Consider the following 15,818-nt stretch of genomic DNA (forward strand, 5'->3'; position numbering starts at 1 on the left):
CATTGTCTCCAGCTGTCCTCCAGGATGAGAGAGGGCGCCTTCAAAAGGGCTGGAGCGCGGCCCTTTCATCCTGCCAGGGACCAGCCCGGCGCAGGGAGAGCTGTGACCGCTGCGCCGACGCGGAGCATCTGGGCCTCTGCGGTGCTTCCCTCCCACACGTGCAGCTCGGCCCCTGGGCCCTGCTGCCGCCTCCCAGGCTCCTCCCCTCCTCTCCTCCTGCTGCCTGGTGCCCTGTGGTGTCACCTGCACATCTGATCCTACCAGACCGGGATCATGTTCATTTTGTAGAAAACAAAGCTGAGACTGAGAAAGAGGGGACAAGGGTCCAAGGTCGCAAGATGAGTATGTGGCAGAGCTGGGATTGGAAGCCCTGATGCCACGTGACCCCTGCCGATGGATGAGCACGAGAACCAGTGCAGGGGGAAGGAGAGGATTCTGACTCGGGAGGGTGGTGAGCAGTGGCTCACTTGGCACGGGCACCGTGTGGAACACAAGGAACAGTCCCCAAGTGTCCCCAACTGTCCCCAACTGTCCCCTGAGCTTCACCCCCAGCTCAGGGACGAGGCTCGTCCCCCTGCCTCGCCAGCTCAGAAAGGACATCCATTTTCTTTAAAAAGTATTCTGGGGCCTCCCTGGTGGCGCAGTGGTTGAGAGTCCGCCTGCCGATGCAGGGGATACGGGTTCGTGCCCCGGTCTGGGGGGATCCCATATGCCGCGGAGCGGCTGGGCCCATGAGCCATGGCCGCTGGGCCTGCGCATCCGGAGCCTGTGCTCCGCAACGGGAGAGGCCACAACAGTGAGAGGCCCGCATACCGCAAAAAGAAAAAAAAAAAAAAAAAAAAGTATTCTGACTTTGCACACCAGGAATGAGTGATAATTAGATAATTCACATCTGTTGAGCCCTTGTTGTGTGCCAGGCACGTGCCTTGCAAAGCTTCTCTCATTTGGCCTCTGCATCACCCCTGTCAAATAAGCACTGCTATTAGCCACACCGTACAGATGAGGATACAGAGGCCCAGGGACGTGAAGTTACCTGCTCACGGTCACACAGTTAAGTGATGGATCCAGGATTCAAAGCTAGGGAGGCTGAGTCCCGATGCTTCTTGAGGGCAGGGACTATGTCATCCATCTCCCAGCTGTGAGCTCCCGGCACAGGACACGGCACTGGGCAGGTGCTCATGGAATCTTATGAAACGAATGAACATTAAGAGCTCTGGATTTTGACGCTGTTTAGAAGCTCTAGGCTGTCACATTCTCCCCGAACCCCAGACCTGACTACCCCACAGACTTCTGAATTGTATACCATTTCCATTCAGATGGCTACTGATTATCTCAAATTGAAATTGGCCAAACAGACTCTTAGCCCACCCCGCTCCCCATCCCAAAATCTGTCCTACTCCCAGTCTTCCCCATCTCAGCCACAGCAGCACAGCTACACAGTAACTCCGGGCAAAAAAACAGTAGTCCAGGGCTTCCCTGGTGGCGCAGTGGTTGAGAGTCCGCCTGCCGATGCAGGGGACACGGGTTCGTGCCCCGGTCCGGGAAGATCCCATGTGCCGCAGAGCGGCTGGGCCCGTGAGCCATGGCCGCTGAGCCTGCGCGTCCGGAGCCTGTGCTCCGCAACGGGAGAGGCCACAGCAGTGAGAGGCCCGTGTACAGCAAAAAAAACAAAAACAAAAACTAGTAGTCCATCTCGATTCCTCTTTTCCCCTCACTTCTTACATCTAGTCCATCATCAATTCATTTTGGCCCTGTTTTCAAAACATACATGAATTCAACCACTTCTCATTATTGCCACCACTGTCACCTGGCCAACCAACATCTCTGACCCAAATCGCCACAGGGGTCTCTGCCTCTTATTCCAGGTAACACATTCTCTATTGAGCAGCCGGAAAGCAAATCTCTTAATTAAAATGCCAATCCCTGGGCTTCCCTGGTGGCACAGTGGTTGAGAGTCCGCCTGCCGATGCAGGGGACACGGGTTCATGCCCCGGTCCGGGAAGATCCCACATGCCGCGGAGCGGCTGGGCCCGTGAGCCATGGCCACTGAGCCTGCGCGTCCTGAGCCTGTGCTCCGCAATGGGAGAGGCCACAGTAGTGAGAGGCCCGCGTACCGCAAAAAAAAAAAAAAAAAAAAAAAAAATATATATATATATATATATATCAATCCCTGGTTAAAATGTCCCATGGTTTCCCAACTAATTTAGAATAAAATCTCAACTCCCTTCTAGGGCCCACAAGGCTGCACATGACCTGGCCCTGCCTGCTCCCAACCTCATCTCCAGACCCTCTCCCTCCCTCCAGATCATCCAGGCACAGTGACCTGTGCCCAAACTCACCCAGCTTGTCCCCACCTCGGGCCACTGCCTTTGTCCTCCCCTTCTGCCTGGAAAGAAGGTCTTCCCTAGATCTTCACAGAGCAGCTTCCTCCTCCTCTCTGAGGCCCCCTTCCCCAAGTGCCGCCCCCGCACCAAGAACGTGGATGGACCTTTGTAACTGCCTTGACAGGTAGCGTTGGGTGAAAGTGACTTCTGAGACTAGACTGGAAAACTTCCATGCACTTGTGTCTTATTCTCTTGGGACCCAGTGGCCATGCTGTGAGGAAGCCCACACCAGCCCATGTGGAAAGATCGCACCGAGAGGCTGCCCGTCAGTGTTCTGGCTGACAACCAACATCAACCGTTAGACGTCAGCAGAGAAGCCTCCAGATGAGCCCAGCCCCCATCAAGTCATCTCTGGCCTCACGTCTTCCCAGCTGAGGCCCCAAACACCGTGCAGCTCAGACAGCCGTCCCTGCTGCGTCCTGTCTGAATTCCTGACCCACGGAATCTGCAAGCAGAGTCAAAGGGTGTTTTATGCCACTAAGTGTGGGGTGGTTTTTATGCAGCAATAGTAACAGGAATGCCACCCTCTCCAACACTGTCATCCTGCCTCCATCACTTTCTATCACCTTGTTTTATTATTTTTCCCTGGAGTTGACCTGACTGAGCCTACTTTACTGAGTTACGAGTTTACTTGTGCACTGTCTTCCCCCCTCCCTAGTGCGGGTGCTTGGTTGCTTTTGTTCACCACTCACTTTATCTTCGGCACTTAAAACCAGGTCTGGCACACAGCAGGTGCTCAGAACAATTTTTTTGAATAAACAAATGGATGAATACTGGGCTGGAGGCTTGTGTCACTGCGAATATAGCCCTTTCTACCTGTCATTAGAAGCGTGAACATTTCTGTGTTTCTCATGAACCTGGCAGTCCTGCGACACATGCTCCATCTAACTCACCTGGATCTCTGCTATGTGCCCAGCACAGACGTTTGCTGAGCTTGAGGACCCTCTTCAAACTCATTCATTCATTCATTCTACAAATGTTTATTATGTGCCTGTGATATGCCAGACACCACACTAGATTCTGAGGAAGAAGACAAGATAAACAAGATAGCTTCTGCCTGGAGGAGAAGAAGGGAGGACCCCAGCGCAGAGCCACAGTGCAGGTGTGTACGACGTGGTCACAGAAGACTCTGGAGCAAAGGGAGATGGAGGTTGGGCCTCGAATGACAAGTAGGACCTCACCAGGTCATGCTGGGGGAGGGGTGTCAGGGAGCAGCCCTGAACTGCAGGGAGGGGTAGAAGGACCGTGTGGATTTAAGGATGGCTGGGCCAGAGGGCGCAGGTGGGCAAGGATGAGAGGTGAGCAGAGGAGGCTGGCAGCAAGCACCCTGGCCTGAGGGCTTCGTGAGCTGGCGGGCAGAAGAACTGGGTGCTCCTGTGAAAGTGATGGGAGCCACACGAGCGGGTTCAGTAATAACAGGGCTCTGCTCGTTCACACGGGGTAAGACAATGCCCCAAAGAAGCTCAAGGGTGACACAACGCTCCTGCGTGGGCAGCAAGATCCTGCCTTGGCCTGGGAGGCAGGACAGATCTGGGGGAAGTCTCTGGAGCAGGGGCTGCCCTCACGCCCTTCAGCACGCCACCCACCAACCTGGCTTGGCAGATGCCAGGGTTTCTCAGTGACTCTGAAACTCAGAGCAGGGCATATCTAACCCCCAGTGAAGGAAGCCCCTCCCTGATCCGCACCAGCCCCCCAGAGCTGGTTCTGTTGTCATGGTGCCATGAGGCAAGGGGTGCGCAGTGGCTTACAGGCTTGAACTGGCAAATGCACAGACCTGGGCTCTGGTCCCAGCCCTACCACTTACTGGCTGTGTGACCTTACATAGGTCACTTTCCCTCTCTGAGCCTCAGTTTCCTCATTTCTAAAGAGGGGATACTAATGGCTTCTGCCTATGCAGGCTGTGAGAACTAAATGACAGAATGTGAGCATGACATCCTGGGTGACTCCAGGTGCACGGCAGAGGTGCGGCCAAAGTTCCCTCATCTCACCTAAGAGAAGCTGACTGCCTAGCGCAAGGCCTGGCATACGGTAGGTGCTCCATAAGTGTTAACGGGAATGTAGCGATCTGGTGAACAAAACAACTGTTCTGTTGAACCTGGCTACAGATGACTCCTCTTCATCAGGGGAAAAAGTGCTGAGAAGCAAGTCCAAAATTCAGACTGCGGGCAACCTGAGAACCATAGTTTTCAGTAAGTCAAGATAAAGACTGGGGTCGCAGAAAACATCTGGCTAAGTGAACTAATGGCTTTAGGGAGAAAGGAGCCTTGCTTTGTGGAGTCGGGAAAAAATTATCCACTGCTGGTTTTAATTTAAGATGGAAAAAATCTTATTCTATTAGCCTAAATATTGCTCTTATGTCCAATTGCATGGAGTTTGGAATAATATTTTTCAAACAGAACTACTGCTATTTCAAGTAATTACAATGCTAAAAGCAGTCATTTGGGGTTGAGCAAGGATCTCATCATGGTTTCAATTCCCTCTGGTGTCATTTTCTGTTATATTTGAGAAATTCCTCAATAAAGATGTCAAATAGAAAAAGGGTTTTACTCCCCAGAGGACAGATTTGGCCATCCTCCAGGACACAGTCCCAGGCAAGCCATCTCCACAAGAAAATAACCTCATTTGCTCAAAAAAAAGAGAAAAGGTTCAACTGTGAAAACCCAGGAAAGAAAATAACCCTTCAGCCGTCAGCCTCATTTCTCCTAGTTAGCTCAGAATGCTTTTCAAACTGTGCTGACCAGGCTCGATTCCAGCCATCACCCCGAAGGAATTCAGTGGTGGTTGAGAGTGGAATGTTACAACCGGACGAGACTTTTGACCCAGACTTGGAGACAAAACAACAGGAGACGCACACAGGCCTAACTGTCCCTGACGGGTGGTGGGTTGTGGAGTCGGGCTCAGAGTGACTGACCAGAGACGGTCAGGACCACGCAAAGCAGCGAGGACGCAGAACACAGAACCTTCCAACCACTCGGTCAGCTTCTCACCCCCACCAAACACCCACTGAGGGCAGACCCTGTGCTGGAAGCTTCATCAGCCAGCGTGAACACAATTCCTACTGAGACCAAGCAGGCAGTCAAATGACCAACAGGTTGTGAGCAATAGGGAATGGTGGGGAGTGCAGCAATCGGGGACGTACACACACCCTCCAAAGGGGGCGGCCACAGTGCGGCTCCTGCTGGTTGCTGCTGGTACCGCACTGAGACGTGGGCAAGAGATGCCCCTGCTCTTGGCTCCATGCCTTGAGGGTCCCTGTGCTGCCCCGCCTGCGGCTGCAGCCCTTCCCACACAGTAAGGAGTTCACAAGGGGTCATGGCACCTGGAACACATACCCATCCCTCTAGACCACATTCTGGGTGTTTGAGACCCCAAAATTCCCTGTCCAAATGGCCCAAGCCTGTCTCTTCTCAGAGGGACAAATAACAGGACCAAGCCAAAGGGAAGATGGTTTGGGGGCAAATGGCCAGAGCTTACACATTCAGGTTAGGGTGTCCTCAGGCTCCCTGTGGTGTAGGATGGAGCCAGGGGTGAGAAGAAGGGGCGGAGAGCAGGCACTGCCCACGCTACCACTTTCTGGCACAAAACTCCCAAGGAGTCCTAGATTTCTAACTTCCAGTCTAGCCTTCCAAGTCATGAGGAATACTTGTCAAGGTAGAAAAGATTGAACATATTCTAGTTTGAAGCTTCGTAATGACTTCCACATTTGACCACATGGGATATGCACCCCTGCCCAAGTCCCACAAAGTCAGGGGCCGGGTGACTATGGCCAATCAGGAACAATGCTGGAAATACTGATTTTTATGTGACACCCCTTGATTTATAAACGTTGACAAATAATTCAATCACCACCACCATCGTCACGGTCATATCATCAACACGGCGGGGAGAGACCAAACACGTTTACAGGCTGGAGGAGGGCTGTGGGCTGCCAGCTTGAAACCCCTGCAACAAAATGACGACAACATCCAGCACCCGTGGAGAATTTCACATCAGTACATTCAGCTCTCCAGGTCTACTTTCATATTTAATTGTCACGGTGACCCCGAGACAGACATTTCTGACCCACTCTGCAGTTAGGGGCACTGACACATGGAGAGTCAGTAACTGGTCTCCAACATAGAACTCGTGAGTGGTGGTGACAGAATTTGGGCCACATCTTCCAAATGCAAGTCCAGCTTCCTCGTACAGCGTTACTTGTTTCAGCCAGTATCTATAAGCCTCCATGATCCTGACACTGTGCTGGGCACTTTTTCAGCATTTTATGGGTGAGGGGGGTGTGGCTCTGGGAGCTTACGCGGTCAGGTGGGGCTGGAGCCAGTGGGAGCCAAGGTCTGTCTTCTCTAGAGCCGGAGTTCCGTCTTGAGAAGGAAAAAGCCCAAACATAAGGAGGTCTGTCGGGAAGCGTCTGCCCCAGCTAAAAGCAGAGGAGCGACAGAGAGAGCCTTTTGTCGGCTGCCATATGTGTGACTTAGAGCCGTACGAAGTTGCAATCTGTGCTCGGAGGTGGGGGTGGGTGGAGTCTTACCCAGTTCCTTAAATTGATTAGTGTAAAAAGAGTCCGCTGTGGGGCTTCCCTGGTGGCGCAGTGGTTGAGAGTCCGCCTGCCGATGCAGGGGACGCGGGTTCGTGCCCCGGTCTGGGAAGATCCCACATGCCGCGGAGCGGCTGGGCCCGTGAGCCATGGCCGCTGAGCCTGCGCGTCCGGAGCCTGTGCTCCGCAACGGGAGAGGCCACAACAGTGAGAGGCCCGCGTACCGCAAAAACAACCACAACAACAACAAAAAGAATCCACTGTGAAAATCCTGTTGAAACAAAGACCTGCACAGACTCCATTAGTCTGGAGGCGTTGGGTACACCTGCCGTAGCCAGGAACAAGGGTGTTTACAAACAGGTGACTGCCCAGGTAAGAGAGCTGTGACAAGGAGGGGAGCCTGTGTGTCCCACACAGCCCGGGGGCTGCAGACAGCAGGCCTGGCCCCCACAAGGTCTCGGGGGCGTCAGACCAGCCCATCGCAATACATCTGGTCTGCAAGTCGATGACCAGACCGATGCCCATTATGTTTGTGTGCTCGGGGCCAGGCACTCTCAAGATGCTCGATCCCACTCAGTCCTCGCAAGAGCCGTGCAAGACAGAGGAGTGCAAATTCTGTTTTACAGGTGATGCAACTGAGGCCGGGAGGCAAGGTGGCCAAAGGTCACACAGCAGATAACTGGCAGAACCAGGATCTGAGCCCAGAACTGGCAGTTCCCAAGGTCCGTCCTCCTGACCACTGGGGATATTGCCTGCTGCTCCACAGAGACTGTCAGCTCTGCCTTCATGGACTAATCAATTTCTGAAATGTACTCTATCATCTGAAAAAAGGGACAAGCAACTAGTAAAGTTAAATGCTTATGCTCCTGGGAGGATTAAACGAGAGAAACCTTGAACAGCACTGAACTTGGCGTCTGACACAATGAATGCTGTACAGCCTCGGTTCTCCGCGATCTCGCCAAAGGCTCTGCCTGCCTCGGCAGCCCCACCTCCCGCTCTTCCTCCCCGGCCCCCCGCCGCCCCCAGCCCAGCCTCAAGGAGCCACCCACAGCTCTCCACGCAGGCTCTGCCCTCGACCCAGTAAACTGCTCACCTACCTTTGGAGATCCTGTTCGATGCAGTTCCCCTGAGGAGTCAGGCCCCCCCCAACCCCATGCAGGGGTAGCTCTTCACAGACCCCTCTGGGCTTTAACAGTCCAGACCTCCGTTTTGGCAGTTATTTGGGGTGTAATTACATGTTTATGGATCTGTTTCCCATAACACGCTCATCTGAGATCCAATATGCATTCAACAAAAACAGGCAGAGGAACTGAAGACGAATACACCACTAACTCTGGAAAAGTTTCGGAGCACTTGGGATGGCAAGCTTCCTATGCCATACACCAAAAAACCAGCTGGCACAATGGAAGGTTTACTGAGCCCTTCCAGGAAGCACTGCATCAAAAGCCATAAAAAAAAAAATCCAAATAATCCTTTTGACCCAGTAGTTCCAGGAAGACTTGCTAAGGAAACAGTTGGGGAAACAAGAAAAAAAGTTTTATGCCCAGAATCACCTCTGGATTCTGATGGTAAAAACAAACAAAATAAGCAGGCAGTTTAAACGTCCAACCACAGAAGGGTGGCTGAGTCACCTACAGTAATACTAATGCTTGTTTGTTGACTATTTATACTCACCAAGTGCCAGCCACTTCACTGTGCCATTTTATCCTCACACACAACCTAGTGAGGCAGACAGCGTGTTACCTCTGTTGCAGTCACGGTGACAGGAACTGCTCTGAGGACCGAGAGCCCTGGGACAGGCACACTTCTCAGCCGTCCGGGCACGATCGCAATTTCTGCTCACAGCAGCGTGTGAGACAGCTGCTCTTCACACCCTCCCTTTACCAACAAGTGACCGAGGCTCAGCGATGTTAAGAACGGGTTCACAGCCACACCACACTCCGGCCAAGACCACGGTCTTACCCTCTAGGCTCCAGCCATCGTTCCCCAGGTCACTCAGCAGCCGGGAGCAGAAGAGGGCTTGGGGGGCCGGGGCATCTGCTTTGAGACCATGTGGTTTCTACCAGGAGGTATTCCTCCTGCCACAGGCTGCAAACCACCTCTGTTATGGGCTGAATTACATCCCTCCAAAGATGGCGAAGTCCTGACTCCCAGCGCCGGGGAAAATAACCCCTTCCGGAGGTAGGTTACTGGCAGACGATCAAGATGAGGTCAGTAGGGTGCACCCTCATCCAATATGACCGTGTCCTTAGAGAAAGGGGACATCTGGCCACAGAGACAGGCACGCAGAGAGCAAAGACAATGTGAAAACAGAGGGAGAATGTGATCTACAAGCAAAGCAAAGCCTCAGGCTACCAGAAGCTAGGAGAGAGGCATGAAACAGGCCTCAAAGCCCCCAGAAGGAATCCACCCTGTTGACACCACAGCTTCATATTTTAGCCTCTAGAACTAAGACAGGATAAATTTCTGTAGCTTAAGCCACTCAGTTGTTACTTTGTTACAGCAGCCCCGGTTGTGAGTCACTTATCAAACTATGAGGCAACTAGGAAAAGGGTGATAACAGGGGCCAGGTACCTGATCGCAGCTACAGTGTAATCACACCTGGCTGCAGAGAGACGCCTGAAGGCAAACACACCAGTGTAACCAAGATACTTTCCAGTTTTTCCTTGTTCTTCTACGTTTTCCCAATTTTACCCAGAAAGTTTGCATTACTCATAAATTTTATACAACTGTTTAAAAAATATATGTATTTGAACCAGGAGAATCTGGAGGTGTGTAAGAATCCTTGTTATGGGTTGAACTGTGGTTTCCCCCAAATTCGTTTGTTGAAGGTCTAAGCCCCAGTACCTCAGAATGTGACTGTATTTAAGATGGGACCTTTAAAGAGGTAATTACGTTGAAAATGAGTTGTTGGGACAGCTTCTACTCCAATATGACTGGTGTCCTTATAGGAAGAGAAGATTAGGACAGAGAGAGAGACAGGTGTCAGATACCTGCACGCAGAGAGAAGACCACGTGAACACCCAGCAAGAAGGGGACCAGCTGCAAGCCAGGGAGAGAAGCCTCAGAATAAAAAGAGACCCATCAACACCGTGACCTCGGACTTCTAGCCTCAAGGACTGTGAGAAAATAAATTCTTGTTGTTTAAGCCCCTCAAGCTGTGCTTTTTTGTTACAGCAGCCCTAGCAAACTAATACAAGGAACCAAAAGAGGGCAATCCTTCCAACTACCCCCCACACTGCCAGCTGGAGCTGAGAAACAGGCAGGGTGTGCCCAGCGGGCAGGGCACAGCTGCTTCACTCACCCAGGCAGTTGTGTCCATCGTGTGCCAGCATGAAGCCGTCAAAGCAGGTGCACCTGTAGTTCCCCGGGATATTGATGCACTCGTGGACACAGCCCCCGTTGTAGTAGTCATTCTCACACTCGTCGATGTCTGCAAAATGAGGTGCATGAGAGGTGTCAGAGGAAGAGCCTGGGGGTCCCCTCTCCCCGCACTGCTGAAGTCACCAGGACATGAGTGGTTAGGGGATGACTCAACAGGTATTCACTAAAGTCCTTGCTGGGGGCGGGGGACGCAAAGGTTACAAAGATGAAGATCCTGGCTCTGCCACAAGGTTGGCCGCCGCCTTGAGGAGCAGGGCCACGTGCCGGGCATGTTTGGGGTGATTTTCAGATCCCCCCTACAGAGAAGCAGGCAAGATTCCCACCCATATCTCCCCCCTTTGAAGCCCTCTCAACACTAACAGCACGCAGGGACCCTGTCTAAAATGCCTCCAAACTGCCTCTTTTCAGGATATTTGAAAGCTTCCCAGAGGTGGAGACCTCATTACTTGTGAGGCAGGGGGTATGAAATAAATGAACTTTGCACACCACCAAAAAATGTAACCTCTGGAATGAGAGAAAAGTCCACATACTCCCCCCAGAGTTTCCTTCCAGATCAGTGTCTGAAGTCTGAATTTCTACTGCTCCTTGTTACAACAAAGGCTTCTGTCTCATAAACAATGGCCAATAGCCTTTGTAAAGGTCACCCTTTTTGCTGTTTTAAGTCTTTCTCAACATTTCCCATCAGGGGTCAAAGAGCTATCAGTTCTGAAGTTCCAGAGAGATCTGAGACACCCTGGAGAGCAACAGAAGCGAGTCTAGTTAACATTCAATGAGCTCCTTCTGTGCCCAAGTCCCGGGGGGCAACACCAGGCGTCATCATCGACCCCGTCCCCGTGCTAACTCTGAGACATAGGCACCATCGTTGTTATTCCAATTTTACAAGGGCATCGAAGAAGCCGAGGCACAAGAAGGCCAAACCCTTGCCAACGGTCACACACCTAGAAGGGCTGTAAGTGGGATTCGACCAGTGCAACCCCCCAAGGCAGCAGAGGGGAGGGGGTGTTCAACCTACCCACCCAGACCTCCACAGGCTCTGCGGAGAAGCAGGAAAGGGGGCAGCCAGAAGTGTCCCACAGCAGAACCAGAAGTTCCCCAGTGGAACCGGAAGTGTTCCCCCAGCCGAACCGGAAGCAGTGCTGCCCCGGCTCAGCAGTACGAGAAGAGCTTTGCAAGAGGTACCACGTGGGAAGAAGCAGTCTCTCCTCTACCTGGTCGAAGAGGGATTTTTGAGGCCAGGCTCCAGCTATGAAAGCCAGGAAGGGGCCAGCCTGGAGAGAGGGAACTGAAAGCAAACCTGGCCGCTCCTGCAAATGCCTGAGGAGCTGGCACAGGGAGACATCCAGCTCCATGCTCTCTCCAAGCGGTCCAGAGGGCAGAGCTACTCACAGCAGGGGAAAGCCAAGGGGGCCAATTAATGTTCAAGGGTAGGTATGTCCATCTGGAAGACAGGGCCTGTCTCAGGAGGTAGTGAGCTCCCTGACTCTGGAGGTGATCAAGCACTGTCTGGGACACTGCCAGCAGAGGGAATAACTTCATTGAAAACTGCAGCACTGAAAGTGCTAGAAATAGGGTCTGAGCTGCGCAGCCTCCTCCTGGTGCCCGCCCATCCTGCCATGATGAGGGAAGAATAAAGTTGCCTGGATCCCCAAAGGTGCAAGAGACAGGAGGTTTCCTGCCTGCAGAGGCCATCAGTGTCAGCTGGGAAGCAGGCTCGATTCTGTAAGTCATTTGAATTGTTTTTAATCATTGTACTTAATGTACTTAGAAGTTTTAAATAACATTAAAGCAGGATGTAAGATTTTGTGTTTGAAAGGGCACATGGATTTATAAAGACAGATACTGATTACTTCCCAATCTCTGCAGCTCTGACCTTTTGCTAGAGCCCCAGATACACCAATCCAACCACCTCTCCCCCTAGATCATCCACACTCACTGCAAAGGCAACACGGCCCGACTTTAACTCATCAGTCTGCACTTGCCTGGGGTTCCCCATTGCAGTGAATACTGTTACCCTTCCACCTCTCCACTGACACCTATCAGCTACCAACACGTGAATCTTCTACACTCTTAACATGGGTACAGCCTGCTGACTGGTCGCCCGTTTCCACCGCCTGTACGCGTGAGCATCATCTCTCATCTGATCCGAATCAGCAGCTCGCAAACTGCTGCCTCCCTCCTTTCCTTCATTCAAGCAGGTGACTCAAAAGAAGACGGCCTGATTCCACCTGTGGGGGTGGAGCCTGGCCAGTCTAACTCAGACAGTAGGTGGCATAGCAACTGCTATGGGTCCCAGGGTGGGCACATGACTTAGGCTGGATCAGTCAGACCGAGGGGAAGGACTTTTTTTTTTTTTTTTTTTTGCGGTACGCGGGCCTCTCACTGTCGTGGCCTCTCCTGTTGCGGAGCACAGGCTCTGGATGCGCAGGCTCAGCGGCCATGGCTCACGGGCCCAGCCGCTCCGCGGCATGTGGGATCTTCCCAGACCGGGGCTTGAACCCGTGTTCCCTGCATCGGCAGGCAGACTCTCAACCACTGCGCCACCAGGGAAACCCGGGAAGGACTTTTATTCCATGCTTGGGCAGAAGAATTCTTTCTCTCTCATGCTGTACCTCAGTATGCAGGTATCTACTCCTGAAACGTATACCAGCTTATTTAATTTTCACAGCAACCCTCTGGAGTAGGTATTTTAACTCCATTTTATGGTTAAGCAAAGTAAAGGGCAGAGAGGTAATCGTTCAAGGTCACATAGTAAGTGGTAGGGCAAGGATCAGAACAAGTGTCTTTCAGTTTACAAAGCCCATGTCCTTTCTAGTAAGTTAGAATGCCCATGACATGCCAGGCATTGAGAGGCAAAGCACTTTATGTATGTTATTGCACTCTTGGCACATTTACCCTATGTACCAAGAAAGTGTAATCTAATCATCAAAACATCCATTCACACCTTCATCCTTCCACTTGCGCCACATCCATACACACACACACACACACACTTGTGTGTGCACCTATCCATCAACCCAGCTAGCCAGCCAGTCAGTCATGCATCCACTCATCCAAACATCCATCCACCCACCCGCTATCCATCCATCTAGTCACTCCAATAAGCTATTCATTCAGATACCCACCCAACCATCCTTCCATTTGTCTATGCATGTTAAAATCTATCCATCTCAATATCCAGTCAGCTGACCATCCTTCCATTTATCCAATCACCTATCCCCCCATCCACTTATCCAGTCAAACATCCACCCACACAAACATGTATCCATCCATCTAAATATTCAGCCAGACACCCATCCTTCCATTCATCTAAGCATCTATTTATCTAAATACTTATCCATCTAAATGTCTAACCATCTATCCATCTATTCATTGATCCAAACACCCACCCATCTATCCAAACACACACACATACACACACACACACACACACCCCTACTTGTTCATCCATCTATCCAGCTAAACATTCACCCAGCCATCCAACCAAACACCTATTCATCCATCCATCAGTGACTTCAAACATCCTCCATCTAAACAGCCTACAAAATACAATAAGATTTTCAAAAAGAACAGATGTTAGGATGAAGAAAAAGAAATGAGGGTTGCAGAATAAGGGAAAGCTGGGGAATGTAGCAGAAATACATTTGGTAATTCCAGCACAATTACAAAAGGAAGGCCACAAATATGACTTTGAGTTTCCTAGAAACCAAGGCAAGGGAGGAAACACAATCAGTTATAGAGTGACCACATCCATAAAATTCAATTGAACAAGCTGTTTTCAGGGTGATAAGGTCTGAGGAAATTGTCTTTCCCCAATTAGGATAATCATACACCCATATTTGCCTGGCATAGTTCCAGTTTATGCCTGTTGTCTGGGTATAATTTTTAACAGCAACATTTTCACTATCAAAATGATAAACTACTTGATCACCATACACAAAAGACATTATAAAGAGATTGCTGGATAGTCCATAAAACAACTCTAGCCTTTTCCTTCCTCTGACTCCCCATATTGTAGGCCACAGTGGGTGCTGATGGGCTGAAGAGTGCAGGAACGTTTGCTGCTCACATTTCTTCCCTTAACCCAGTCCCAGAGAATTCCCCCAGATCTGAGCACCCCTTAGAATTGTCGGTTCCTCTCCAGTCCCCAGACCTGAAATGCCCTCACAGGCTTCTGAGGCCAACCTGCTTTACCCACCCACCCAGCATCCATCCTGAACGGAGAACGTCTGCTCACAAACCAAACCTTCCCTCATTTTCTGTGTATGTGCCTTGAATTTTTGTTTTTTAAAATCATGTGAGCCTCCTCCTTTAATACATAAGAGATAAACACATAAACAAATCAACCAAAAAAAAAAAATCCCTGCCAAAGCTAGTAGATTTATTATTGTAAAAAACATATCAAAGAGCCATCAGCCCCAGAGGAGGTCCTGCAGGCCTCCAAGATGCCCATCAGTCTCAGACCACTTAAAAAAAAATTTTTTTATTGAAGTATAGTTGATTTACAATGTTGTATTAACGTCTGCTGTACAATGAAGTGATTGTTATATATATATTTTTTTTAAATATTCTTTTCCATTATGGTTTATCGTAGGATACTGAATATAGTTCTCTGTGCTATATAGTAGGATCTTGTTGTTTATCCATTCCATATACACTAGTTTACATCTGCTAACCCCTATCTCCCACTCCATCCCTCCCCCAAACCACTCCCCCTAGCAGCCACCAGTCTGTTCTCTATGTTGGACCACTTTTTAAGGACTGTTAAGGTCAGAGAATGAGGAACAGGCAGTTGGAGAGCGGAGAGGGTAAAGGAATGGAGGGGGGCTGAGCCAAGCTCTCTAGATATTTACTCTTTTTTTTAAAATTTGAAGTATAGTTGATTTACAATACTGTGTTAGTTTCAGCTGTACAGCAAAGTGATTCAGTTATATATTTTCAGATTATTTTCCATTATAGGTTATTACAAGATATTGAATATAGTCCCCTGTGCTATATGGTAAATCCCTGTTGCTTATCTAGTTTATGTTTAGTAGTTTGTATCTGTTAATCCCATACTCCTAATTTATTCCTCCCACACTCCTTTTCCCCTTTGATAACTATAAATTTGTTTTCTATGTATGTGAGTCTGCTTCTGCTCTGCATATAGAACTATTCGTATTATTTTTTAGATTCCACATGTAAGTGATAACATATAATATTTGTCTTTCTCTGATTCACTTCACTTAGTATGATATTCTCTAGGTCCATCCATGTTGCTGCAAATGGCATTATTTCATTCTTTTTTATGGCTGAGTAATATTCCTGTGTGTGTGTGTGTGTGTGTGTGTGTGTGTGTGTGTGTATCTCACATCTTCTAAACCAATTGTCTGTTGACAGGTATTTGAGTTGTCTCCATGTCTTGGCTATTGTAAATAGTGCTGCTATGAACACTGGGGTGCATGTATCTTTTTGAATTAGAGTTTTCATCTTTTCTGGATATATGCCCAGGAGTGGGATCGCTAGATCATATAACAGCTCTA

At 50.1% G+C, this 15,818-nt stretch overlaps 1 protein-coding gene across 3 annotated transcripts in view; it reads right to left on the bottom strand.

Annotated features, from left to right (window-relative positions):
* The window catches only part of SCUBE1 (signal peptide, CUB domain and EGF like domain containing 1), a gene marked incomplete at its 5' end in the record, with an annotated part of 129,954 nt that overhangs the window by 97,688 nt on the left and 16,448 nt on the right, over positions 1-15,818 (bottom strand). For all 3 annotated transcript variants that reach the window (XM_082636314.1, XM_082636316.1, XM_082636315.1), the window contains one exon: positions 10,220-10,348. In XM_082636314.1, coding sequence (XP_082492440.1) covers positions 10,220-10,348 — 129 coding nt within the window. The remainder of the gene's footprint in view (positions 1-10,219; positions 10,349-15,818) is intronic.

Source organism: Mesoplodon mirus (assembly GCF_964341445.2).
Source record: "Mesoplodon mirus genome assembly, chromosome: 11".
In the NCBI taxonomy this organism is placed as follows: Eukaryota; Metazoa; Chordata; class Mammalia; order Artiodactyla; family Ziphiidae; genus Mesoplodon; species Mesoplodon mirus.